At 44.7% G+C, this 26,191-nt stretch overlaps 13 protein-coding genes across 13 annotated transcripts; 7 read left to right on the top strand and 6 right to left on the bottom strand. All coding sequences in view use genetic code 12, as the record gives it.

Annotated features, from left to right (window-relative positions):
* Positions 1-338: 338 nt before the first annotated feature.
* SMI1 (Smi1p) lies at positions 339-1,832 on the top strand (the record flags this gene model as incomplete). The annotated part of the gene is made up of 1 exon (XM_029033744.1): positions 339-1,832. The coding sequence occupies one exon, from the start codon at positions 339-341 to the stop codon at positions 1,830-1,832; it is 1,494 nt and encodes a 497-aa protein (XP_028892336.1).
* Positions 1,833-1,987: 155 nt separating this feature from the next.
* CJI96_0000069 (anaphase promoting complex subunit DOC1) lies at positions 1,988-2,898 on the top strand (the record flags this gene model as incomplete). The annotated part of the gene is made up of 2 exons (XM_054702017.1): positions 1,988-2,687; positions 2,777-2,898. 2 exons carry the CDS (start codon positions 1,988-1,990, stop codon positions 2,896-2,898), a joined length of 822 nt encoding a protein of 273 aa, XP_054557992.1.
* A 133-nt stretch (positions 2,899-3,031) lies between these two features.
* Positions 3,032-3,931, bottom strand: CJI96_0000068 (nicotinate-nucleotide diphosphorylase (carboxylating); the record flags this gene model as incomplete). Its single annotated transcript, XM_029033746.1, has 1 exon — positions 3,032-3,931. The coding sequence occupies one exon, from the start codon at positions 3,929-3,931 to the stop codon at positions 3,032-3,034; it is 900 nt and encodes a 299-aa protein (XP_028892338.1).
* An 865-nt stretch (positions 3,932-4,796) lies between these two features.
* On the bottom strand, positions 4,797-5,942 carry CJI96_0000067 (uncharacterized protein; the record flags this gene model as incomplete). The annotated part of the gene is made up of 1 exon (XM_029033748.1): positions 4,797-5,942. The coding sequence occupies one exon, from the start codon at positions 5,940-5,942 to the stop codon at positions 4,797-4,799; it is 1,146 nt and encodes a 381-aa protein (XP_028892340.1).
* A 1,748-nt stretch (positions 5,943-7,690) lies between these two features.
* On the top strand, positions 7,691-9,562 carry CJI96_0000066 (uncharacterized protein; the record flags this gene model as incomplete). Its single annotated transcript, XM_029033749.1, has 1 exon — positions 7,691-9,562. The coding sequence occupies one exon, from the start codon at positions 7,691-7,693 to the stop codon at positions 9,560-9,562; it is 1,872 nt and encodes a 623-aa protein (XP_028892341.1).
* A 40-nt stretch (positions 9,563-9,602) lies between these two features.
* Positions 9,603-11,414, bottom strand: MTO1 (tRNA modification protein MTO1; the record flags this gene model as incomplete). Its single annotated transcript, XM_029033750.2, has 1 exon — positions 9,603-11,414. One exon carries the CDS (start codon positions 11,412-11,414, stop codon positions 9,603-9,605), a length of 1,812 nt encoding a protein of 603 aa, XP_028892342.2.
* Positions 11,415-11,731: 317 nt separating this feature from the next.
* On the top strand, positions 11,732-12,625 carry CJI96_0000064 (uncharacterized protein; the record flags this gene model as incomplete). The annotated part of the gene is made up of 1 exon (XM_029033751.2): positions 11,732-12,625. The coding sequence occupies one exon, from the start codon at positions 11,732-11,734 to the stop codon at positions 12,623-12,625; it is 894 nt and encodes a 297-aa protein (XP_028892343.2).
* Positions 12,626-12,640: 15 nt separating this feature from the next.
* On the bottom strand, positions 12,641-15,277 carry CJI96_0000063 (uncharacterized protein; the record flags this gene model as incomplete). Its single annotated transcript, XM_029033752.2, has 1 exon — positions 12,641-15,277. The coding sequence occupies one exon, from the start codon at positions 15,275-15,277 to the stop codon at positions 12,641-12,643; it is 2,637 nt and encodes an 878-aa protein (XP_028892344.2).
* Positions 15,278-15,753: 476 nt separating this feature from the next.
* ZCF4 (Zcf4p) lies at positions 15,754-16,437 on the top strand (the record flags this gene model as incomplete). The annotated part of the gene is made up of 1 exon (XM_029033753.1): positions 15,754-16,437. One exon carries the CDS (start codon positions 15,754-15,756, stop codon positions 16,435-16,437), a length of 684 nt encoding a protein of 227 aa, XP_028892345.1.
* Positions 16,438-16,890: 453 nt separating this feature from the next.
* HAP2 (transcription activator HAP2) lies at positions 16,891-17,490 on the top strand (the record flags this gene model as incomplete). Its single annotated transcript, XM_029033754.2, has 1 exon — positions 16,891-17,490. One exon carries the CDS (start codon positions 16,891-16,893, stop codon positions 17,488-17,490), a length of 600 nt encoding a protein of 199 aa, XP_028892346.2.
* A 351-nt stretch (positions 17,491-17,841) lies between these two features.
* On the bottom strand, positions 17,842-20,802 carry CJI96_0000060 (importin-alpha export receptor; the record flags this gene model as incomplete). Its single annotated transcript, XM_029033755.2, has 1 exon — positions 17,842-20,802. One exon carries the CDS (start codon positions 20,800-20,802, stop codon positions 17,842-17,844), a length of 2,961 nt encoding a protein of 986 aa, XP_028892347.2.
* Positions 20,803-21,022: 220 nt separating this feature from the next.
* Positions 21,023-22,042, bottom strand: VRG4 (GDP-mannose transporter; the record flags this gene model as incomplete). The annotated part of the gene is made up of 1 exon (XM_029033756.2): positions 21,023-22,042. One exon carries the CDS (start codon positions 22,040-22,042, stop codon positions 21,023-21,025), a length of 1,020 nt encoding a protein of 339 aa, XP_028892348.2.
* Positions 22,043-24,186: 2,144 nt separating this feature from the next.
* GAD1 (glutamate decarboxylase GAD1) lies at positions 24,187-25,890 on the top strand (the record flags this gene model as incomplete). Its single annotated transcript, XM_029033757.2, has 1 exon — positions 24,187-25,890. One exon carries the CDS (start codon positions 24,187-24,189, stop codon positions 25,888-25,890), a length of 1,704 nt encoding a protein of 567 aa, XP_028892349.1.
* Between the last annotated feature and the right edge of the window lie 301 nt (positions 25,891-26,191).

Raw genomic sequence — 26,191 nt, 5'->3', positions numbered from 1 at the left:
TCACTCAACGCGTTAAACCAAGGGAGTTCTACTTGAAACATCCTGGAATACATGGTAACCTTGTCAAAATTTACGACCTTCATCTCCGAAACCACTAAACCCTAAACCCTATTTTCACTCACGTCACCTGCCAGCTAAGATTTATACTCTTTCGGGAACGACCTTTTCCTGGCCGTCGACCTGCACACACCGCAAGTGAGCGCACTCACACAAAAGTTGTAAGCAGCTACCGCGAGGAATCACAAAGAAGGTATCACTAACCTGATAGTACTCATAAAAAAAGAGCGTGTATTCCCAACTAAAAGCTTGAAAAATCGTTCACTTGTCCCACTTACACCATGGGCTTTTTTGATAATGTCAAATCTTTTTGGCATTCTGTCACCACCGACGACCACTATGCCAGTTATGGCTCTCCGTACAAGAACTCCACCGCTGGGGGCTCCATTGATCCTACATCATCCACGGCGAGACTAGCTGATTTAAACAACTCGCTGAGCCATTCTTTGGTTGGCTCACGTACAGCTTCCACGACAAACGTGGCTGGCTACAGACCTGGATTGAGGTCGCTGTCAACCAATTTGATTAACCAAGGCGGTGACGTACAGATGCAGACATTAAATCGTGAAGGGCTCCCACCATTGCCTCCTGTTGACTCGTTGTGGGAGAGAATCGAAAAGTGGTTGGAGGAAGAGTACCCTGAGTTGGAGGACAGCTTGAACGACGGGGCTTCCACGGCCGACTTGAACGAGTTCGAAAAAGATTTGGCTATTGGGCCGTTACCTGTAGAAGTTCGTCAGTTCTTTAAGATCCATGACGGCCAATTTAGGGGAGGCAAGCCCACGGGGTTGATTATGGGCTTGACCTTCTTGGACATGGAGAGCATCATGGAGGAGTATGCTGTGTGGGCAAAAGTGGCTGAAAGAATTGAAAAGCAGGTGATTGCCATCAATCATCAGAAAAGCTTGCCTGAAGAGGCTTCGCTGGCCTCTTTTATCAATAGCGAGAGACAGTTGAACAACTTCCTTGCCCACCAGAAATCTGTGCCTGTAAATGCCGTCCAGTCGTACTATATTCATCGTGGATGGGTTCCTCTTGTGAAGGATCCTTGTGGTAACTTGATTGGTCTTGACTTGGCTCCAGGTCCTGCTGGCGTCCGCGGCCAGATCATCTTGTTTGGTCGTGATTTTGATACCAAAGTTGTCATTGCTAACAGTTTGCAGGAGTTTTTGTTCCAGTTTGTCACCGACTTGGAAGTCGGCAACTTCCAAATTGATCAGTCTGAGTCGAACACCGATAACGGATTTTTGGACAGTGCACAGAACGACGACTACATGATTGGTGATGAGGATGAAGGTAACGGTGAACTTGCATTTTTGGACCGTGACGGCGGAGAGTTTGGTTCAGAACTCAGAGGTAAGCTCAGCTACATCGAGGTTTTAAAGAGAAGAGCTTTGAAGAGATACAGCGTGCCCAACGCAGACAAGTTCCAAACAGCATTTACTCCTCATGCGGTCAGGAAGAGGCCACAGCGTCCAGCAGAAGGAATCTCGCCTTCCAGGAGTGGAGGTAGCACGGCGAAGCTTGTCAACATCGATAGCTCTGTCGAGCTTCCCAAGGAGACTTTGATCGATGACAGCTCCAAGGGCGATGAGACAAAGGTGACTTCCAAAGATGATGACTCGGCTGAAGGCAAACGGGATACACAGAAAAAAGATGTCGCCACGAATAAAAAGGAATTGACTGATGAAGCACCGGCGAACAACAGCGACGATACCTCAGAAGAGAAGAAGGAAAACAAGAACTCTGAAGCTCATGCGGAAGTGGAACTCTAGTAGATAACAAGCACATACCAAATATTCATACAACACACCTGGTTAGAGAAGTAAAATGTACTGTTCAAATCAGCGTAGAGTATGAGTGCTAGATAGCCTAGCGCGATCGCACGTATATAAGAGGCAGCCGCATATGTCATTGAACCTTCATCAACATGTCCCACTCAGGGCAATGGCCACACGGTGGCAACTACTCTGAGCCCCTCGATCCTCATCAGCATGCTTCATCTTCGCCTCAGCCTGGAATCACAGAAATGGGGACAGGCGCTAGTTACGATAACGAGCCAGAAGAAGAACCTAGATCGCCAGATCCAGATGCCTTACATGATTACAGCCAGACAGACGTATCCCACGAACCGCCTTCACTTGAACAGCAGCAACATGCACTTTATAAAAGCGGGCAGAAGGATTTAGACGAGCTTCAACTTCTCGATCTCTCGCCGCTAGCGACATGGAAACTCTCCTCTCACAAGCGAGGGTTTGGTATTCCTCAATTGAGAGCAGATACCCCTGATCTATACTGGCAGTCTGACGGAAGCTCAGGAAACAATATGGAGCATCAAACCAACGATGGCGGCCAGCTCAGCCATCCACACTCTATCACTCTACAGTTCTCCAAAAAGGTATCACTAGAGCGTATCTCTATATTCACCAACTATCAGCTTGATGAGTCGTACACGCCGCTGAAAATAAAAATCGTCGCTGGGGGCTCGATCTGGGATCTTACAGATGTGTGTGTTGTTCATCTCGACAAGCCAATTGGGTGGTCGCATATCGTATTCAACGGGGTGAGAGGCGATGGACTACTAAAGTGCTTTGTCGTGAGAATAATCGTCTTGGCAAATCACCAGGACGGTAAGGATTCTCACATAAGGGGCGTTCGTTGCCTTGGTAAGAAATCTCACGCTCCAGTACTTTCTGAACCTGCTACTGAAAAAGTTCAGAGGGATCGCAGCATTGCCTCAGGATTCACAAGTGTATCAGGGATCCTGTTGAACAATCATTCTTTCGGAGAATTGCCTACATCTATTCGTCGTGCAGATTCACTCGAAGGGACATCAATTGAGGAGACAGAGGAGGAAAACAAAAATGAATTCGATCCGACCACATCCAAGATTTTGAATAACGTGAATGAGGTGCTCGGGTTCAATACAGGCTTTGAAAGCATCGAGCTCAAGAGCATATCCTCAATTCGCTAGTTAAGCGTTTATTTTCAACGAAAAGTCCACAATTTTGCATCCTTGGTGTATGGAAGACGTCGAGTAGATGTCTACATCATTGCACAAGTATGTGCTCAAGTTCTGCAATGTCAATCCGCCTGAGCATTCCAACAAGAAGCTCTTATTGGAGCCCTTATAATGCTGCTTTAAAGTTTGGGCAACTTTTTGCAATGAAGGACCGCTGAAGTTGTCCAACATGATGACGTCTGCACCAGCGTCGATGGCTTCTTTGGCATCTTTTTCGGTACTCACTTCAACTTCCACCTTCACAGCAAACCCGCATACTGATCTTGCACTTTTGACTGCCTCGGTGATGCTTCCAGTAGAAGCTATGTGATTATCCTTGAGCATCACCATCGAACTGAGGTCGTATCTGTGAGGGTCTACTCCTCCTACAAGCATGGAGTACTTTTCGAGCTGTCTGAGGCCTGGAGTCGTTTTCCTGGTGCCTGCAATTAACCCCTTGTATCCTGATTCGTCAGCAAGCTTTTTCGTCACATACGATTGAGTAGCGATACCCGATGATCGCGCTAGCAAATTGAGCGCCGTCCTCTCTGCAAGTAAGATCTTGTTGGCTGGACCTTTGACGGTTGCAACGACGATCTTGCCGTTCAGACTCACCAACTGTCCACTCGTCACGTACTGCCCCTCTTGATAATGCCACTCAACCTCGAGTTCACACTGTCTAAATACTTCATCAGCGAATGGGACACCACATATCAAGCCTTCAGCTTTCATGTACAATGATGCGGTTTCAGGTTTGTTCCCAACGACAAACGCACCATAGTCAAATGAAGGGACATCCTCCGTCAAGTAGTCAGTGATCTGTTGCTTCCATTTGCCGCTAACAGAGAGAAGGTTGGCGTATTTTGATGCCATTTTGTGAAGGTGGTGCTGGAGCGAAATTTTCTGGGGATTTGTTCACAACGGTGCCCGCATAATTCCGACCGACCTGCACCTCCTAGAATCTACTCTCCAGAGAGAATCAACTCAGTACATGGCTAACGATGGTAAACCACGCAAGGTACAGGGAATATTGAACTTCGCAAGCAATAAAGATGTTGGCCCCACGTCATGCAAGCTATGTGGAATGGCGTACCACTCGCATTTGAAACCGGATAGGGATGCCCATCAAAAATACCATTCGGGTTTCGTGAATGGAAGGAAATGGGGTGGGGTCATCACACCTTTGGAGAGAATTCGAGCGCGTTACAATCAAAAGGATACTACTATCGAGATAATTCGGGCTGATGCTAAATTTTCGTCGCATATCTCGCGTGTTGAGAAATTACTTGAGTTCGTAAACAGTGAGCTTGGTGCCCCACCAGCCAATGATGCATGGAAAAAGCATTTTCAAGGCTCTATCAAGCCATCTGCATTCGTGGCTGTAGTCCAGAGTACAGCTGTGGGTATGTGCATTACTGAACCTATCATCGACGTAGGAACTCAGGGCAAATGGATGGTATGTCTGACGCAAGAACTCGTGCCCAATCAAACAAACAAAGCAATCGCATTGGGTATTTCGAGAATCTGGGTTGCTCCCAAGTGGCGACGCTATGGTATCGGAAGGCATCTTCTAAGAGCTGTGTGCAATCATCTGGTGCATGGAGTAACATTGCAGCCGAGAGAAGTTGCATTTAGCCAGCCAAGCACTTCCGGAATTCAGTTGGCAAAAAGCTTCAACGGTGTCAAACACAAGAGCGGTGAGGTACTCCTACCTGTCTATATTGAGAACGCATGAAAGCTAATCGGTAAAAACGGTTTTAGTTGCGAGTGTGTTGATGCCGCCGTCTATCCATTGATAGAAAAGCGCTGTAAGACTTCCGTTGATGCCGATTTTCACACCACGAGGAACTGAGCCGGCAAAAAGACCCATGATTCCTTTCCTCACAAATATCTTATACGCTGTAGAAAGCGAGTCCTTGTACAACATGTAGCCATTCTTCGACTGAATATGCGTTTTGATGACATCAAGAGGTTGAGTTGCCGCGATAACTGCAGCAGCTGAGATGACGTGGAGCCCAATCAGTTGCCAGGCAGAATGTTGAAATCTAAACCAGTTCTGCTCTTCTGTCTTCGTATGGGGATCCAACAATTGCCTCGTGGCGTTGTAAGTCGAAAACCAGGCAGCGGACGAGCCGATTTGTCTCGCGTAGGTGATGAACGTACCGTTGAAGAATCCTCGTAATTGGTGAATTGCGTACATTTGGCGGATTGTACCCAATAGTGTCAATGCAGGTGTCTTGTTAAATTCAAGCTTGAGAGCATCCATAGCTGACGGTCCTTTGACAGCATGCATTGGTGGCTGGAACTTCAGGGCACCTTTGCCCGACTTAAGCTGCGTAAGCAAGTTATGGGTGTAGTACGAATGGGGAGAAACATACTGTCTAGCAAAGATGGACTGCAGCAGCTTGTGGTGCTTATCGACACCGGTGATGTCGATATTCTTATCAGGAAAATTAGCAATTTCGTTAGCCAAGATCTGGTTTTGGATCATCGTGATTTTGATCCTCTCTGTAGGAATTATTAAGAACGTCTCGATGGTAGCACTCATGGCACCCGCAATGACCACTCTGGGAGCGCTAGTTTTCTTCTGATCGCTCCTCGAATCGATAGCCATGAAGTTGGAGGACCAATTGTACAGCAAAATCCGAGTGAAGTTTTTAAGCACATTTCCCGTCACGAGAGCACTGCTGCCCTTCATGATCTGAGCAATCGATGAAGGTTGGAAGCCAGGAGCATTGAATTTCTTCAACTGGTGAGAATTATCCAATTGGGCCAGAGTTTTCAAGAAGTCGAGAGGGAAAGTTGCAAATGCAACAAACGCTGCTGAAGAGCAGCCCGACACCAATGCCGTCAAAAGGCTATCACCATGCTCCGTTGAACTCATTGCTGTGAATGCACTAGTATCTCACTCTTGCGATATTCTGTTTGCAGTGGTGTCTGGGTGCAGCAACCCAGCCTACAAAATGGGTCTACGAACTTGACCGACTTCAATGGTGAATAGACTCACTCTATCGAAATTCCGATCCGACGGAATTCGAACTACTGAAAAATGCAAGTCTTTTAATTACCAACAGTCGATCTGACCACCTGATAATTGCAATGCACCGCTAATACCCACGCCAAGCATGCGTGCCGTCTTTTCTCCTTCGCTCTTTTTTCACCAAAACATGTCAAAGTACTACTTACGTTCAGAATGTGAACACTCCTCTCTCCAGTTAACCCATTGACCTCTTGTCCCTCGCAAGAACCATAGAGTGAGGCATGTGGCAACAAGTACAATGGTGACAATTGCGCAGCCTTCTTGTGCACATTGTCTCTCGTCAAAATGCACATTTTCGCCTCGCTCGAATTGTACGATTTGAGCCAAGAGTCTTGTGGCTAAGTATAAATGGAAGGAATTTCTCTGCACTTTGTATATATTAATGTGTGTGAGTTTCTGAAGTTGAAAAGTTTCAGAAACTGTACACGATCAAATTTCTGTCTCTTCAATTCTTCATCAGTCACCATGGAGAAGCGGTTTTCTGTCAAAAGAGACACTGGGCTCCCACCGCCGCGCAAGAGAGAGTGCGATAGGCGAGAGCGCTACGAGAACCTCCGGCTGCAAAAGCCACGAAAGAGAAGCTGCGATAAGAGAGAACGGTACCACAATTTGCAAAATGGAAACGCCGACCGGCCCAGGGCCAAAGCAATCACACAATCGATGTGGTTCATTTTTCTCTGTCATAGCATGAAATCTCTGTACTGATGATGAGTGGGGTGAACAGTTGAGGCTTACTTCGAAATTTCATTGGGTGAGAGACTCAGACGAAAAAAATCAGCTTTTTCGAATTGGAGCAGGCTGTTTGAATGTGTTCTGGAGCTCACGTTAGTATATTCGGTTTTGAGTGCGTTTGGTTGCTTTCTTGGCTGCGAAACGGTGCAAGGGACTTCCAGATGTACATTGGTCAACAAGGCTCTCTAAATACTGGAATTGGCAAGTCTTTTTTAGATCTCCATTTAAACTTTGTCTTTTACTTCTTCATAGACAGTTCGTAGGAACTGTAGTCGTTTAATTGATGGTTTGCAAAAACGCTCTCTGATACCGCATGAACCAAAATTCATATTCCATTGACCAAAGCGAATTTAGTGCATTCTCCAGTTCTATCAAATTAAACAAACAAATTTTTTTAAATGCAGTGTTTTGCTGCATCCTTAAACGCTTTTAGAATTATTCGATAATATTGAACACAATTCTTCGTCTCGCGCAGATTCTGCAAACTGAGACATAGCTGCAACTACCCCTACCAATAAGCTTTCAAAGGATTACTCTCATAAGCAGACCCCAGTGATGTTGAATAGATTCAAACAAAATTCTCACCTCGTACAAATCCTGAAAAGCTCTAAAATGATAGCCAATCTTCTCGCTTCCATCCCCATCCCCATCCCCCTCCTCTACCTGCTATCTCGTAACTATGCGCCCTGCAAGTTAGAGATCAATAGCACTGCACGTCGCTACCCTTGATCAAAACATACTCATCACTTATGCGTGCCCCATATTGATCTTGATAAATCTTTCATACTTCACTCTCGACACCCTGGAATTCCCATTCAGGACCTATAGACACCGGGCATTTCACACTTAATTACAAAGCAATGCCTCTGCCACCGCTCAGAGACCAGCCCCATGCCAACACAGAGCCGTCCACGCCGCTACGAACACGAGCCCCCACAAATACATCTATCTCGGTGCCCCTGAGCGTAAGGTCCCGGCTCAGTTTTGTAAACCTACCGCCAGATGATTTGTCTCTGGTAGTAAGCCGGCAGAGCTCGAGCTGGCTACGTAGACCAACCAAGGATACCACTTTGCAGAAACTGAAACGCCTGGGTCTTCATTCTCACAACAGCTCGGTGCTCCTGTCACGAAGGACGTCACGACCAAACTCGAAAACGGGCTCCGAGGTATCGACTCCCCGCTCTCGTCGCTTAAGTGACCATCTAACTGTGAGACGTAAAAGACGCTCTTCTACCGGTACCACCTACGTCTCCGGATACCACGGACCCATTACTAAGGACTTTTTACGTGCATTTTCCAGGGCACTAGTACATGACCAGCGAGAAACTTTTCAGGATTACGAAAGTGAGAGGGTATTTCAGGCTCTAGACCACGAGCATCGGCTTCAATCACACAGTCCTCAAGACCATACCAACTACAGCGAATTCGATCACTCTCTACCGCTACCTTCTGATGATGCCATGAGATCGCCTCCTCAAGCAACAGTGAATGTGAGCTCCTCGCCGGTGGGTACCCCGAGAATTGAAGCACAGAAAGAAGAAAAGAGGCCTGCTTTTAAATCATATCTAGAGCGTATTTTAGAAAGCAGAAGGCATGCCTCCATATTTGATCAAGACACCGCTCATGTTGAACATGAGGACGAGGACATTGAGGGCGTTCACGATATCATCACAACATCTAAGTTCGTGATAGAGAACACAATTCAAGGTCTTCCTGAATTCTCCGACGACAAAGAATCCTACAAGGAGTTGGATATTCGACTCGCCGAGCCGCTTGTGGTGGATTCCAACGCCATTCGCAGCGAGTCTGAAGAATCGAGCGAGGGAGATTACAAGGTTCCAGAGTTGACTCGACCCAAGCGAACTCATCGGTCATCCATGGATCTCCAGAAGACTCCAGAGTACGAAACATTTGACTACGAAGACGCAAAAGGATTCGATGAATCTCAATTAGATTCCATGCTGAGAGTGCCCGAAAACTATGACTCCCCACCTACAGCGGTTGGGGTAGACGATGATCTCGACAATGCACCACATCATCCTTCTTCAGATCTAGGTCTCATCCTGGGTCACTTCACGATTGATAACGAAGATCTCGAAGATTTACATGCGTTTCAATTGCAACCTGGACTACTGCTCAGTGACAACGAAGAATCGCTCCGACGTCTGGAGGACCAACAAGCTAAATCACAAACTAGACGAATTTCTAATCTCAGTGGAGTGAAGCGATCTCGCTCAACAAGTACACTTCCGATCCCAAAAAACTTGATCAAAGGCGCAGTCAATTCTGTGAATCATCTCTCACCAACCAGCAAGCGACCCAAGAATACTCGTCTTTCTCCATCTCTATTGCAAACGGTTTTGAAGTGCTCCAATGATTTCTTAGGGCAAGTTTTGCTGACACTTGAGGCGTACGCCGAGCACAGAGGTGCTGATAGTATTGGTATTCAAGATGCTGTTCTATATTTGAATCGAGTGAAGACTCCTCTCGCCTCATCAGAGATGGAGAGGGTGGCGAAGCTTGCTCATAATCTCTTCCCCTTAGAGACGCTCGTCTCCTTGGATAATAATTTACAGCAATCAACCTTAAGAAAATTCAAACAAATGAAAATGAAAGAAGAAATTAACGAGATGGATGTTGTTGAGAAGCAAGAGTCTTTCTTGAAGGGCGCACGTACACGAGAAACATCCTCCTATTCGACTCTCTCCATCGACGACGATACTAATGACTAATAAGTGGATTTAACAACTATTTACAAATGCATGAAAAGCGTCACCGCTCTGCCGTTGGTGACGTCCTTTGCTTTTGGTATACTAATTTGTAAAGCTCGAAAATTGATGCTGGCGTAATGCCCTGTATTCTTCTCGCCTGTCCGATGGTTCTGGGTTGGATTGTATTAAGTATCATGCATGCTTCATGAGAAAGCTTAAGCTTTCCGGTATTTGTATAGTGATGATTCTCAGGTAGTAGCAAATTCTCATCTGCTTCGAATGCACGGATATGTCGCTCCTCTCTCTTGAGCCAAGGTTCGTACTGGCTTTCAATATCAATACGATGCTTCTGCCATCGTGACAAGTCATAAAAAAACGGTGGAAGCTTGTCACAAGGTACCACCTTTGTAAGATTCTGCAACATGTGTTCTAGGGTGATATCATGATAGGATAGTAGCTTCCAACCATCAACCATTGTCTTCCTATTCACCTTATCAGAGAGCTCTCCAAGTACAGGCGCCCAACGAGCCCCGGATAGCTTAACATCTTTCAAAAAAGATCTTATGTCATTGAATTGTTTCATCTCTTTGACGTGATGGTTATACCTTTCGTCCCCAACAACTCCTGCCTCATATCCCTTTTGGGTGAGTCTTTGATCAGCGTTGTCAGCACGCATAGTGAAGCGGAACTCGGATCTCGAGGTAAACATTCTATAAGGCTCTTCGACACCCTTCGTAATCAAATCGTCAATGAGGACTCCAGAGTACCCATCAGATCTGAAGAGCTCAAATGGAGACCTCTTAGCCAGTGCAAGACCGGCATTGATTCCAGCAATACAGCCTTGCGCAGCAGCCTCTTCATAACCTGTGGTACCATTGATCTGGCCAGCAAGGTATAGTCCGTTAACCAACTTTGTTTCTAGAGTCCTCTTGAGCTCTCTAGGATCGACATAGTCGTACTCAACGCCATACCCTGGTTGAGTCATGGTGACGTTTGAACAACCAGGAAGAAGTCTGACCATCTGTTCCTGGAGATCTGCTGGCAATGTACACGATATACCATTTGGATATACAATATCTGTGTCTAATCCTTCGGGTTCAAGCCAGACAACATGAGATGTTTTTTGTGGGAATTTGATGATTTTAGACTCGATAGAAGGGCAGTAGCGAGGGCCCTTCACAGTTTCTCGAATATGAACAGTTTTATCTAGGTTGCTCGCGACAAGTTGGTGAACAGCAGGATTGGTAAACGTTTGATGGCATTGCACAAGACGATCTTGCAAAGCGACTTGTTCAGACATGTAAGACATGGGTTGTGGGGGATAATCGGAATCTTGTGGAGCCAAGTTGCTATAGTCAATAGTCTTTGAAGAGAGACGAGGAGGTGTGCCGGTCTTCAACCTCCCGAGTTTGAAACCTGTTTCGCTTAACGTTTTGGATAACCCAAATGTCGCTGCTTCACCCATTCTGCCTGATGAAAACACATCCATTCCGATATGTATTTCTCCACCGAGAAATGTACCTGTGGTAATGACTACATTCTCACACAGTAATACGGTACCGTCCTCAAGACAGACGCCTTTCACTGTGCCATAAGCTCTACCTTGAAAGTCACTAGCTTCCGTAGAGGGAGCGATGATAATATCCTTTACCAGGCCCTCGAGAACTGTCAAGTTCTTGTAATTCAAAATCACCTTCTGCATCTCTTCGAGATAAATCTTTCTATCAATCTGTGCTCGTGGCCCATGGACTGCTGCCCCCTTGGACTTATTAAGTATGGTAAAGTGAATTCCGGCCTTGTCGGTTACTTTCGGCGCCACACCATCAAGTGCATCAATCTCTCGTAGTAATGTACCTTTGCCTATACCACCCATGGAAGGGTTACATGACGCTGTTCCGATTTTTTTGATCAGAGGTGTAATGAGCGTTGTGGGAGTTCCAGCTCTCGCTGACCCAGTGGCTGCTTCACATCCAGCATGCCCTCCCCCAATGACAATCACAGGATGGTGTTTGGATGATTCAAGTTTTCTTTGTAGGTCAGCATTAATCGATATATGTCGCCTAAGGCAAACAGATCGAGCTAGTCGTGAAAACATCGTAGTTAGTTTCTTGATCCAAAATAATGCATCTCATCTCATTTCGCGCAGAGCTTAATCGAAGCCGATAAGATATAACTGCACTTGTTAGCAAGATGGCTGGCGATGAATTAGATGACGGTCTCGAATACGACGTCAATTTTTCTGACTCAGAGGCAGTTACAATTGAAAATGGTCTGAGGGTTGTTTCTCAGCTGGACGAGAATCCCTCAGGTGGAGAAGTTTCAGTTGATGAGGAAAGCCACAAAGAAAACCCCAGAAAGAGAACAAAGAATCCCAAGCTACAGGAGAAGAAAAAAATCAAAATGGACATGGATGTTCAGCGAAGAAAGCAGTTGTCTACCGAATCCTCCGCGGATGTTATCGCAGACTACGTGAACGATGTGATCCGTAGAAAGAACAGCGAGCTTTCTGCATTAGAGTTATCGGAACTCTACCTCAAGAAAACTGATTTTAGATCATCTGCTGAGTTTGATATGCCTCGTACCCTCGACAACTTGTCCAAGTTTATTAATGGCAGGTTTGGTAATATGCTTCCATCTTCGACTCCAGGAAAGAAGAACACAAAGAATAAGAAAAATAAGAAAGGTAAAGAAAAAGTCGACACCGGAAATGAGAACGGCAAAGCTCCTCAAGATGAAAGAAAGTTCATTGCAATCATGTCGATGTCAGCTATCAGAGCATGTGACGTTCATAGGGCCCTTAGAGAGATTCCGGGTTCATCCCTCAAGTTAATAAACAAGAACAAGCTTCATGTCGATCTCAAGCTCGTGCAGTCAACTTGGTCTCGTGTTCTTTGCTGTACACCAGGGAGATTGGCAAAGGTCTTGAATGCCGAGGAGCTGAGTTTACTGAAGGACGAAATCAAGATAGTTCTCCTCGACAATTCTTATCTAGACCAAAAACTCCAGAACATTTGGCACATCCCGGAAACTACACAAGTGCTTAAGGATCTCGCTGAGTCGGGAGCTAAAATCTATTTGTATTAGTACTATAGAATATCTTTATACTACCAGGAGGGGTAAAAATAAATTTTTGGTGGCTCTAAACTGCTCGCTCACACCTCTTGATATGAGTTCGATGGTTGAGTCCTCTACTTGCGTTGCGTCTAGAATTTTGCACAAGCATGTCTTGAGGAAATCATCGTTCTCTATGGCCGAACTTTTTGTGAAGCTGTAAACAAACAAAATGTTAGCAAAGACAAGCTCCGCTTCCAACGTACTAGATTTATTCAGTGAAGATTCGTCAGTATTATTCGTCTCGTTTTTTGAAGAAGCGGTTCCATTTTCACCATTCAGATTCTCCTTATCAGACAGATCGCAGTAATGCTGAAGTGCTTCTTCGATGATTGTCAATAAATATTTCTCTTTCCGCTCTCTGAATAATTCCGAAACGGCTTTATGAGTGAAGTACGAGAGGACATATTGCTGTTCAAAGCGATCCAGGTCAAGAAGTTCCTCGACGACACCAAAAAGCACAGAATGCACCGCAAGTTGAGCCCTTTGTGGTCTCTCAGTAGGATTTTCCCCGCTGGAATTCGATATAGCCTCGGTGAGTTGGGAGCGAAGAGCTATGCTGTCAAGCTTCAGATGGAAGGTGCAATCTAATAAATTATCGTAAAGTTTGGCAACAACTTCACCAACTTTTGCATCAACCACACGAAGGCTCTCGTTTTCGGGATATTTGTTAACGAACACCTTGACTTCAAGCATGAGACCAAGGACACCCAAATTGAGGTCCTTGTTCGCTCTCTTTTGTGCTTGGACCATTTTAAAGAGCTCTGCGATGAAATCCTCGAGTTGCTTCACAGTATTCTCTTCAATGCTACTCCTAAACATCTGTATCTGGTCTGCGAATTCCTTACGTTGAAATCCAAACACAGCAACGTGACTAGCTTTCTCTAGTTGGCTGTTTATTTTGCGAACCATATTATCGCTTGATATATTGGTTTCATCAATTAATTTTTCTGTCAACACGAGCCACATTTTGAGACTGTCATCTAAGGCATTCTTTCCTATTGCTTTAAAGGACCCAAGTTGCAGCACCCTCTTCAAGTACTTTTCGATATCTTTATCCATGAACCCAATGAGATCAGAAGAGAAATATTCATCATCGTGGTTTGTTTCCGTCAGATCGGCATTCAACGAGCTGATCACTTCTGCAATTATGCATTGAGTGAGATTTTGCGAATGTATTTCTGAAACCTGTTTGATTGTTGAGATGGCACTGCTGACGAATGAAGTGAGAAGATTCTTAGTGAATATACCACCAATAATGTAACAGCTCCTCTCCTCAAATCTTGCTAAATCTTTGACTTTTGTAGCTCCCGCAAAGAAGTTAAAAAGAACGGAAAGGACAATAGTTATAGTGTCTGCAACATCATCAGAGCGAGCGCTACACTTGTAAAGTTCACTTGCAAACGATTGTAGACAATGACGGCAATTTCGGTAGTAGTCATTAAGCAAAACTTCTGAATCAGCCGCTGTATCTATTGGACTCTCAAAATGTATTTCATCCACCTCAAACCAATTATGAAAGCCTATGAGCTGCGAAGCTTTCCAGGATTTGATCTGTGCAAGACGTGTCAAAAGCTCCCCGTCATGAGTAATATAGTCATTGATACATATGGCAGTGGCTTCAATAAATCGAAGAATTTTATAGAAGCTAATATTTGATGCGCGAGGATGTTTCAAGGACTCTTTTATAAGTGTATGCAAGTATGCCAATTTGAGGTCGATCACTTTTGCTTTAATCGACATCGGCTTATCCTCCTCAGATCTGGCTATGAGGTATGCTAAAAGGTAGTTCACTATTGGCTTGATAGATGCGCCCAAAGAGTCACTTTCCGTCGAGTCATTCTCGGAGGAGTTAAAGTCATCATCATTATAAAATTCTCCGTCGAAGTCAAGAGAGTCGCTTTCGAGCCACTGTTTCGTTTCAGAATTCTGTATTAGTCCATTCACATCTAACAGGTTGGAATTACTTGACATAGAGTCATCAAAGAATGTGTACGTAGCTATCTTTTTCTCAAGATGTGCGAGAAAGTTGCCTTTAAGCATATAATAACGACTGACACCGTGAACATTCGACCGAAGTCTGTCACTGAAGAGTTTTTCGATTGTATAATATATCTTTGCGAGATGTACCAAAGTTTTGGTATTCTTGAGAGAGCCTGTTTGCAACTTCAAGTCGTAACTAATGAGCTCGTTGTTTATGATGTTATTAAGGATAGTGTTTTTCGACTGATGGCGAGCAAGCGCCACCTTCTCCTTACGCATAGATGAGTTGAATTTTGAAAAGTTGTTGTTTCCAAATGCAACATAGCTGGACGATCTGAATGACATATCTGTGAGCGAATCATCGATCTTGTGTGCTGTATCACTCATGCTGTCAATTTCCTCGGCAATTCGAACGAGGTCTCTGTATTTACCGCCAACCAACAGATGTAGTTCATCTTTCGCCGTGGCTATATCCAGATAGTATTTACTCTGTAGCTTCTGAACTTGGGGAACAGTATAGCGAGCAAACACATCGTCAATAGAAAAATCAATTAGCTTTTGATTCGTACTCCCATTGATTGACGAGGCACTGGATGACGCCAATGAGGATACTGACGCTGTCAGACCCTTCCGATTGTTCATGATCTGTTCTAAGTGTTAAGAAAGTGCTAGTCGCGATTTTGAGACAGCGCCTATATTGAGGAAGGACAGGTAATTAGATGATTGTCAAGTTTCTTATATGGCACAATTAAACCAATGACTTTTGGAATTTTTTTTTTTTCTTTATATTTCTTTTTTCTTTTGCTCTCTTCAAATGAACTTCTCGTTATAAGATGTGATGGTGGTTTCGTAAGGCCGCGTACCTGTTTGCAACATCAAATAAAGAGGAATACATCACTTGAAGTTGTAGATTCAAGCGAGTTATGATCACTTCTTCTGATATAATAAGCTTAACAGATGAGAAATGTTTTGAAATCATTCGAACTTTGATTATAGTTGTATAGAGCCAGATACCCACTGTGGAGTTTAAGCGCGGTGTGCACTTGCCTCTTTTGGAAAATCTTTACCATAAAAGTTTTGCTCTAGCCCACTAGCCCACTAGCTAAAGCCATCTGGTCATGGCAAATCCAAAAAAGAAGCGCTCTAGAGACGGGTGCTTGACCTGTCGAAGACGCAAGAAAAAGTGTGACGAGTCGCTGTCTCCACAGTGCCACAACTGCGAAGCAAATGGCTTGCAGTGCACTTGGCCGGGACATGTTCTTGAAGCCCGCAAGAAAAGGGCAAAGGAAGGAGAACTCTATAACTCGAAGGTTGATCCTAAGGGCATTGACTCATCAAGCTATCCTGGCTTACAGACCCATCATCATCATAATACATTGGGGCATTCCACCAGTGACTCACTTGCATCACTCCCGCACCCTATAGCAGAGAATCACAGTTTGAGTTCAAATGTGGCGCTCCGACGTCGTGTGTCTGACACTGACGGCATTTCATGGAGGACAAGTTCTTTGTCTCTGTTGCATACAGCTGAAGACCGTCGGGGGAGTTCCATTTCGCAGCCAATGCCCAGTATCGCACCGACACCAGCGCCGCATCGAGAGAACTATTGGGTAGAGAAGCCTAAGGGGCCTCAAAGAAGAGAAAACTATTTCTTACAAAGAATCGCCATGCAACAGGATTGTGTGGTGGAAGAAGATGCCAAAGAGGACAAGCCCGACCACCACAGTCAGGTGAACAGAGACCTTATTCGAAGCTACATCGCCAACCAAATGGACTTGGGAGAAGCACTCAAAAAAGTCTAAAGAGAAGATATCTTTACACAATTCTCTGTTCCAACTTCACAAAAGAAGCTATTTTCTGTTCCCTTGCACATAAAGTATCTGAGGTTTTAGGTTATGTTGAGTTGAGGCTAGAACGACGAAAGAGAGCCATGATTAGATCATCTTTGTAGCTATGTTTGCATCAATAACACAAACAGTTTCGTCTTTTTTTCTGTAATTCTTCACCCTACTATTTTGGTCCATACCGAGATCGGACTGGAACTAGCGGGTTTGACATCGGCTCGCACTGCACACAGCACCATCTACTGCTACATGGTGGAGCGTGCGAAGTACTATTTTTCCTTTGGAGTTTATACCATCTTCCGTTCTTCCAGCTCCACTGTCCATCTACCTCCTTCGAAACAATTTCCCTTGGAGCTCAAGCAGTTGTGTTGATGCAATAGCTTCAACAAGACATTCGTACAAAAGAACAAGATGACCTCTCTACACCAAGAGCCAGGCACTTACTACGCTGAACAAATGCCCCCAACTTACTATAATTCTCATGTTCCTCAGCACACAATAATCAATAATCAAATAGATCAGCACGACAGGCCCCAGTTCTATCTGGCCGAAAACGGAAACACTCACCCTCATTACGAAGCAAACGACTCTCCTCACCATGAATACTACCAACAAGATCACATAAACACTGGGACCTCAGTGCTTCCTGAGGCCCCCCAGCGGCCTGTTCCACATCAAATTCCACCTCCACAGGTGCCTACGCAGCCCCAAATGGAGCAGCCCGCGGAACAGCCCTTCTACGTGAACGCTAAGCAATACCACAGAATCTTGAAGAGACGTATAGCGAGAGCCAAGTTGGAGGAGACTTTGAAAATTGCAAGAACCAGAAAACCCTACTTGCACGAGTCTAGACATAAACACGCAATGAGACGTCCTCGTGGACAGGGCGGTCGTTTCTTGACTGCTGCTGAGATCGCAGAGAAGGAGAGATTGGAGAAGATGAAAAGTCTTGAGAACCTGGAGGACTCCAAGGTTGAGAGCTCGGAAACCAAAAAAAGGAGACTCCTCTGAATCGGGCTCGTCAGGAAATACAGAGCACTCTTCCCCAGCTACAACTGAACAGTCGAATGTCGAGCAGAAGGATGTGGGTGACTCTATCTTTCTGAATCTCATGAGCGAGTCTACGAATTAGAAAAGTGACGCTTTGCCAAGCTACTTCAGTGCTGCAATCTGTAGGATGTTGGCCTTTGGGAAATCAAATGAAAAGAGAATAAGAAAAAAAAAAGAAAAAATAACAATATTGTGGCTCCTATTTTGCTGCAATATTAAAAGCTACTTTGGTGACGGTTCAACTTCATTTCTTGCCTAGACGTAATTTGTATTCATTTGTTCATGTATTTTAATAAAGAAAAGTTATTTATATCATGATGCATTAACCACAGCTTTTGCAGAATCGCTTAAATCGCTAAGAACACCTGACTCCCCAAGACGTTTCACGCTTGCCACAGCCACAAATCTGATTTGCTTGAAATCCTCATTTTGTATATGTGGCACAGGATCAAATGTTTTTAGCTGGATCGAGACAATTTTTGAAAAGTTGGACCCATACGCCGCACTTTCTAAGTCAACTTCGTTTATAGGGACACTAGCAGCATTAGGTCCACTCAGGATTGTGTTCTCAACAACATTAGTGCCTTTCAGGATTCCAGACAAAAGCGACAAATTTTTACACAACTGCTCCACCGCAGGTTGAAGCAATGCCTTGCATGAGCCTTGAGTGAACTGTTCAGAAACAATCAATTGTGATAATCCCAAAGCAGCGATCTTTTTGTCCTGCAAGTTGGCGAACTCTTCAGTTGTAGGCAAGATAAAACTAGTTGTAATCTGTTGAAATACACCTTGCTGAACGGATTCGATGAAGTTTATGACAAAGCTTGAATTAATTCGACTCTGACTTTTTGCATTGAGTGTGTCGTTCAAGGGCACACAGCATAAGGACATCAAGAACACCACTAATCTCTTGATGTATTTTTCTGTTCTTGAAGTTTTGAGTCTAGTCAAAAGAAGGATGGCAATTTGATTTAAATGAACGGAAATCAAATCAAATGGGAAATAAAGGAATATCCCCATCAAGAGATCGAATCCATGAGTGTCATTGGCTCTCAGAGCTATAAGTTTTTGGAAGACACCAAGTAGTGGAACAAGCTCCTGAGACGTCGATGCAAATGCAGAAAAATCGTGCGACATGATCGCCACAAGCAACCTGGTGATACCTGGCACATTGCCACGAAACTCCCATACTGCAGGTGATAAGAGTGGCTTCACAAGTGTCTTGTATTCTTCTGGAATGGGTGATGTTTTAGGGTAATTCTCGAGAAGGAAAGCCAATATCTGAAATGTGTAAGGAACAAATTCTTGAATATCCTGACTTAAGATTTCCAATAATGATGGTAGTATAAGCAGGGTGTATTGCTTGATTTTAGCGCCATCCTTGTCAGTTCCAAACTTGATCAACAAACCCAAGCTCTCATAAATATAATGCGTGAACCTTGGATTGGCAGGGTTCTTAGCGATAATACCCAAAATCTTCAACAACTGCTCCATGATAGTCACTTTGAAGCTTTCTTCAACGGCATCTTCCGCGGTGTTGAGAACCCTCATGATTGTTTTGACCAAAAATTCATTTTCAGAAAGTTTCTCAGGAGCAGAATTAGAAAGGATGAGCTGGAACAAATTGGTCAAAAGGTCGTTGACGTATGGCTCAATATCTTGCTTGTTGAAAACAGGCATGTGCTTGCTGTCTGAGAAGCTTGTCATCGTAAACAACTTGTCGATTGTGATTGCGGCATAAGTGTATACCACAACATTAGGGTTTTTCAAGTGATCATTCAATAAAGGAATGGTAGTGAGGAGCTGGTCCTTCGTCAACTGATTTCTGAAGGTCATGATGTATTTGATCGCATCAACCTTCAAGATAGGCGTAGCATCACCGGTCAAGTATGATGCTATGTTGTCAGTGAAGAACTTGACGACATCCACAAGCATGTTGGTAGAAGTAACACCAATATTCGTAACGGAGCCCTTCGCAGCCAAGGACGTGAAAAGATAGATCGCGATATCTCTGTTTCTCCAGTCATCGTGTGACAAGAATCTGTTGACGTATGTCATGACTGAATTTGTCAAGAGTTCTGTATTTACATCCTTCAATTCTCGCAAGAAATCAGTGGATGACTTTCTTCTAGAATCAAAATCGGAGCCTTCCAAATCAGACCTGACGAATGAAATCGGCTCATCCTCGAAGTTTTCTTCGTCCACCTCACGGAAAGCAATGTTGGGGAGAATGATCTTTTCGATGATCTCATTTATAGCTTGTTCGTTGTTGAAGTAACTTTGATATTTCACGATCTTTGTGATGGAAGTCAAGAAAGCCAACGCATTGACAGCCAAAAGATCGAACTTCGGCTGCTGTGTAACATACGTGTTGATGAGTTCCCAAACGGATGTGATAAAATTAGGAATCATTGGATCAAATTCCTCTGCATATCTGGTGACATGCAAAAGTAGTAACTCAATGATGGCGGTTTTGACCTTGATTAAACTATCGACATCAGTGTCATCACTGGCATCGCCAACGAGGCTCGACAGGAAACCCAAGTATTTGTGAAGGATAGTCATTCCAGCTGTGAGGTTATCTTCAAAAAATTCTGGAATATCTTGACAGTTAAGATCGTAGTAGATTTGAACCAAGAGTAAGAAACAGTCCAAGTATATGGTGAGCTTTGCAGAGTTGTTTTGAGAAACCGCCTCTGTGATGAGTTCATCAGTCTTAGCCAAAAGAGCCATGAAGGGTTCCGCAAACTTATCTAACACCATTTTGATCTCCAAAAATAGCTCGTCGGAACGGAACAATGGTCTCCACTTCTTGAAGATGGAGTGGGCCACGAGCAAGATACCTTTGTTTAACACGAAATCGTCAGGAGACAATTTTGCAACAAGATCATCAATAAGATTTGGCCAATTGTGTGGAAAGTCCAGCTCAGCAATGATGGAAATTGTCTCACCTAGTTGGATTTGTAAGTTGTTTGGAAGCTTGATCATTGTGTTCAAGATTTCCAGCTTTATGTACTGAACGTCGTCATTAAACAACAAGTACTCTCCATCCTCATTGACCCATTTCCTTTTCACCAAATTTTTCAAGAATAGAGCACCGGCGAGTCTAACTCCTGGATCCAAGTTCGTGGAGGCCACAGTGTGGATTAAATTGATGGCAAAGTGAGGTTGTGATTCGATCGATCTCAAATGTGACTCTGCCTGCTTAGCATGGTTTGGGTTGAGGGATTCCTTCAAGTACCCTGGGATGCTCTCCAAACTATTCTGTGCCATGGTAAGTTGGCTGACAAAATAAACGAATCTCCAGAATTGCTACTGTTTAGATGGAACTCGATGTATGTGTAATGGATTTTTCTACAGGTTCATCAGGACTTATGCAGGTCGCAATGTAGTTACAAAGTTAATGGAGAACATTCATTCCGCTATAATCTACAGATATGCTCGATAATATCTATAAGCTGTGGTTTACAAAATGCGAGGGATTTTACTTCTCTCACTTGGAAGTAGTTGGCAAGGTTTGAGCGTTTTCTTTCTGTTGCTTCTGCTTGGCGACGGCGTACACCAATCCAGACACGAAACCAATGAAGATAGAAGAAACAGACCAGAAGTTGACGGCAGCGTCAAAGAAGATCAAACCGGATAAAGCGATTGGCAATTTGTTCAAAGCACCCACCATTGAGTAGGTGGTAGAGGAAGTTACTCTCACACACCATGCAGAACAGTAGGAAATGCCAATGGCGGAGGCACCAGAAAGCACCATTGCGGTGATGGTAGCAGTTCTTCTACCCTCAGGGAAATTCTTGGCAACGTTTTCTGGAGACCAGTCCTCGACGGCGAGGGTAGCAATGAGCAAGATTGGGATGGACAACAAGTTGTTGTAGTAAGTGGTGTCGAAGTCCTTAAAGTTGGTCAACTTGATTCTAATTCTCATGATCAAAACAAAAGCGGCACTGGCAAAACAGTTGGCAAACATCCAGAAGTAGCCGTAGTACAAAGTAGCGACGTCCGCTGGGGTCTTGTCATCGGCAGAGTCACCGTAACAGGCTAACACAGAGGAGAAGACCATCAAAAGAAAAGATCCCAAGGTCATGGTGGTAACCTTACCGCCAAACCACAAAACTTCACCGTAGGCTATCAAAATGATGGTTAAGTTCTTGAAGATGGTGTACACAGGAATGGACAAGCCCTTCAAGGCCTTGGAGCCGGTGTAGATCATGGCCACAAGCAAGAATGCGATAGGCATCCATTTCTTGGCCTCATCTTTATTGAAAGGACGGTATGTGATGACGGTCAAGGCCTTCAAGGTGCTGAGAATGACAACACAGGTCAAGCCCTGGATGGCCAAAAGCAAGAAGTTCAAGTTGAAGTCACCACCAAGCACATACTTGTTTGTGACGGTCATTAAGATAGACGCAAAACAGTAGCAGGCGATGGACAAGGGTCCCGAGTTTGTGATGGAGTTAATGCTGGAAGCGCCGTACGAAGAACCGGCCACGGGGGAGTTTTTTTCCATTTTTCTCTTTACTAGATATAAAACTTGGCCAATGAGATAGAACAGAATAATTCCCATACACTAGGAACACGGCCAAAGATGAAGATGAGTGGTTGGTCTGGGAAAATAAAAAAGAACGAAAACACACGGTGTTGTGTGCATTAAATTGGGCACAACCAAGCATCAAACGTGTGCAGGTCCCATCGATCAACAATACGCGGGTGAAGAGAAAAAAAAATTGTAGAAAAAATACAAAAAAAAACGCCAATTGTATTGCAACTTGCAGGTTTCAGGGGAACCCCATTGCAGTCGCTTACCCGGAAGAAAAATAAAAATCATATAGAAAAGCAACGAGATGAAGAGTCTTTAACATTGTTTTTTTTTTTATTTAGAATTTCATCTTTCAAATTCTTGAATCCTTATCTTTTTTTACTTATCTTAAGGAGTAGTGCTGGCTGAGCGTCGCATGCAAAGCTTTCCTTGCCAGCCCTGAGCCCGTAATTCCTGAATATCAACAGGGCTTGCAACACTCCGCCCACAACAGGCAACGGCATGGAGGGAAACGGGTATTCTTGCGATAGATGAGTATGGAAACGTTATTTTACAAGATTAAGCTGTTTTAGGGGTAGAGGCCAAGTGCAAAGGTAAAACGTAGTTGGTGGAAGATTTGGCTAAAACCGCTAGACAGGTGTCGTAGTGAGATGGGAGTACGTTGTTAGTACAAAAGGCTGTTTGCCTAACTCGATCAATCAGTTGATAGGCATGGGACACGGCAATAAGAGACAATCTCGTTCGGCTGCGAAATTGCAACAATGGCAGGTTATTGCTGCATTTATGAAGAGCACGAGTTTCGATGTCTGCTCAGACAAATGTGGCATTAGACGCCGCCCGAGGGAGAGATTATAGTTGCCAAACACGGAGAGGTCGAGTTTGAATATTGGGAAAAGAGAAGGTAAACAGAGTGTTAGCCTCGCTGTTCAAAGCGGTAGTTGGATGCAAATGTTACGAGTGAGGACACTTATTTGACAAAGATATTTAACAATTGGGCGAAACCGAAAGCCGAAAAAAGCAAAATCACAAATCAAAAACCCAACGTTTGGAAGAGTCGGCGACAGATCCATGTATTCAGTGTGCTCTGAGTTGTGTGTGTATGTTCAGTGGACCTTAACACTAATTGACCCTCAACCAAATCAAACCAACCCATTGACCCCACAAATGGCTAAACTTTGGCGTCTCATCCTCCCTCATTTCAGTCTCAGCTCACACTCACGAACTCTGGGTGCAACAAGCCGAGAGTTAAAGTTGCAAATGCAACAGCGTATCTAGCACATCTTTACTACACAAACAATTTCATCATCCAAACCGTGGAGTCAATTGCACAATAATTAGCTTCAATTGAATCAAAGGCCCTTTACTGTATTGAATGCCGATCAACAATCGCTGCCCATCAAAAGTTTGCAGCCATGCATTGTTTACCGGCACCGGCGGATCCTCAGGGTAATTCACAGCATCCCCCCAGCGCCGGCCGATCCACGCGTCTACTTGGAGACTTACCGTTGTTGTGTTTCGGCAGCTACACCGCCTGCCTTTAGCAACATTGCTCTATTGAAGCCGCTCGACGGCCCTTGGGCCCTTGCAGCGAACACAGGCTGGGTGACAAGAGCCAAATTTGCTTACACCGCATTTGTCAACGCCAAAAATTGACGAAACAGTTTTCATGTCGAATACTAGTCCCAATTCGTTCCAACTAGTTGGTGTCCTTTTCCCACAGCCCACATTTTGACAGGCTTTTGCATTATTCTTACTACGTCAAATGGCACATTCGCATACATGGTTATTGTTCCTTGTGCATAGATATGGTTTGCGGCCACGGGTGAGGGAGCCCACGGGTGGAGCGAGAAATGTAAAAGAGACAAAGAAGAAAAAAAAAAAAAAAAGGTTTCCTTGTGTGCATTCGGTCCTTTTTGCGTATAGGCTCTGCCAATGGCCTTCTCGGCCCATGTTTTACTAGGGGGGTCGGTGTGTGGCCCTCCATGCATCTTACCTACCGGCAGGGTTGGGGAACTGCAACCTGGGTTGCGCTTAGGAATTGGCTATATAACCGGCCCCAGGCCCTGGCCCAGCAAGCACAATTGCTGCATTAAATTTCCCATCAGTTGAATATCATGCCCCTTTCTAAACACATTGACACTGAGCAATTGGAACAAAGGCTCTTGAAGTTGTCTACAAAGACCCCTGTAGCTGCAAATGACGAGTACATCTTCAACTACACCTCCAACAACCCCGTGCCCAAATATGAGATTCCAACCACTTCTTCCAACAAGGACTTGGTGCTTAAGTACATCGAGGAGGAATTGAGTCTTGACGGTTTGCCCACGTTGAACATGGCGTCGTTTGTCAATACGGAGATCGAGCCTACCCCATTAAAGTTGATCACTGACAACATCACCAAAAACTTGGCTGATAACGATGAGTACCCTTCAATGCTCGAGCACCAGGCTCGTTGTATCAGCATCTTGTCTTCTTTGTGGCATGCACCAAAAAACAAGAATGGCAAGGTTGACACTATTGGTACTTCCACCACCGGTTCTTCGGAGGCTATTATGATGGCAGGCTTGGCTTTGAAGAAGAGATGGCAGGAGAAGAGAAAAGCCGAGGGCAAATCTACCGAGAACCCAAACATCATCATGTCTTCCATAGCCCAGGTGGCCTTGGAAAAATTTGCCAGGTACTTCGATGTGGAAAACAGAACCATACATGTTAATGAGGGCTCGGATCACGTCATCGATGTGGAGAAGATTAAGGAAAACATTGACGAAAACACGATTGGTATTTTTGTGATCTTGGGTTCTACTTTTACGGGGAACTTTGAGCCAGTGCAGAAGATTAACAACTTATTGGACGAGGTAGAGAAGGAGACTGGCCTCGACATCAAGATCCACGTTGACGGAGCTTCTGGTGGCTTTGTTGCACCATTCGTGTACCCACACTTGAAATGGGACTTTGCAGTTCCTCGTGTTGTTTCCATCAACACTTCGGGCCACAAGTTCGGTTTGACCACAGCTGGTTTGGGTTGGATCATTTGGAAGCACAACGAGTACTTGCCTGAGCTGTTGCGGTTCAAATTGGACTATTTGGGTGGAGTCGAGGAGACATTCAATTTAAACTTCTCCAGACCCGGGTTCCCTGTGTTGCACCAGTACTACAACTTCTTGGCTTTCGGAAGAGAGGGCTACACGAAGATATTTGACAGCTGCATCCAGAACGCGCGTTTGTTGTCGAACTTTTTGGAGAGTTCCAAGTACTACGAGGTGCTCTCTGTCATCCACAAGCCATTGGCAGAGGCCGACTCAAAGAGCCTCTTCACCCTCCCTTGCGAGCTTCCATCAGACTTGAAGAATGTCGCTCAGAACAACCAGAAATTCCGTCCAGGCTTGCCTGTGGTGGCATTCAGATTTTCCGAAGAGTTCAGAAAGCAGTACCATGGAGTACCTCAGGCAATGATCTCTGTGCTCTTGAGAAAGAAGGGATTCATCGTGCCTAACTACAACTTGAGTCCTGACGAGCAAGACAAGGAAATCTTGAGAGTAGTGGTGCGTCCTTCGTGCAACCTCAACTTGTTGGAGAAGCTCATCCAGGGAATTACTGAGGCTACTGAGTTGCTCATCAAGGCGTACGATGGAGTGGTTCAAGTTGTCAGTGCCCAAAATACTGCGAGCGAAGAGGAGAGAAGAGCCGTTATCCATGACTTGTTGCTCAGTATCGCTTCTGACGGAGTCAACGATAAGAAAAAAGAGCAGGCCAAAGTGTTGGATAAGAAAGGCACTGGCCACCACAAGCACAAGAGGTCGTACAGAGGCGCTTGCTAAATATGCGTGGCTGCAAAAGCGAGGCACCGTAGACGAGAGTTATGTATGCACGATAAAAACTGTTCCACCAACAAGCTGTAGAATCCGTGCTTCTCCCTACAGAGCAGGCTTACATGACCAGCCCAACTTTTTCGGCTACACAATAGCATGGGGATCAGGTGCCTCCTCTTTAAGGGCTAAAGATCCCTTAAACACCAGTGGGGGTGCGTTAGGGAGCCTCGCACCCTGTGCACAAGGCCCCTTTACGACTGAGCAATGCAGGCGTGACGCTTGCTGTTCCGCAGCCATCAGGCTAGCAAAC

Source organism: Candidozyma auris, chromosome 1 (genome assembly GCF_003013715.1).
Source record: "Candidozyma auris chromosome 1, complete sequence".
Taxonomy (NCBI): Eukaryota; Fungi; Ascomycota; class Pichiomycetes; order Serinales; family Metschnikowiaceae; genus Candidozyma; species Candidozyma auris.
This window is presented reverse-complemented; position numbering and strand designations above follow the sequence as displayed.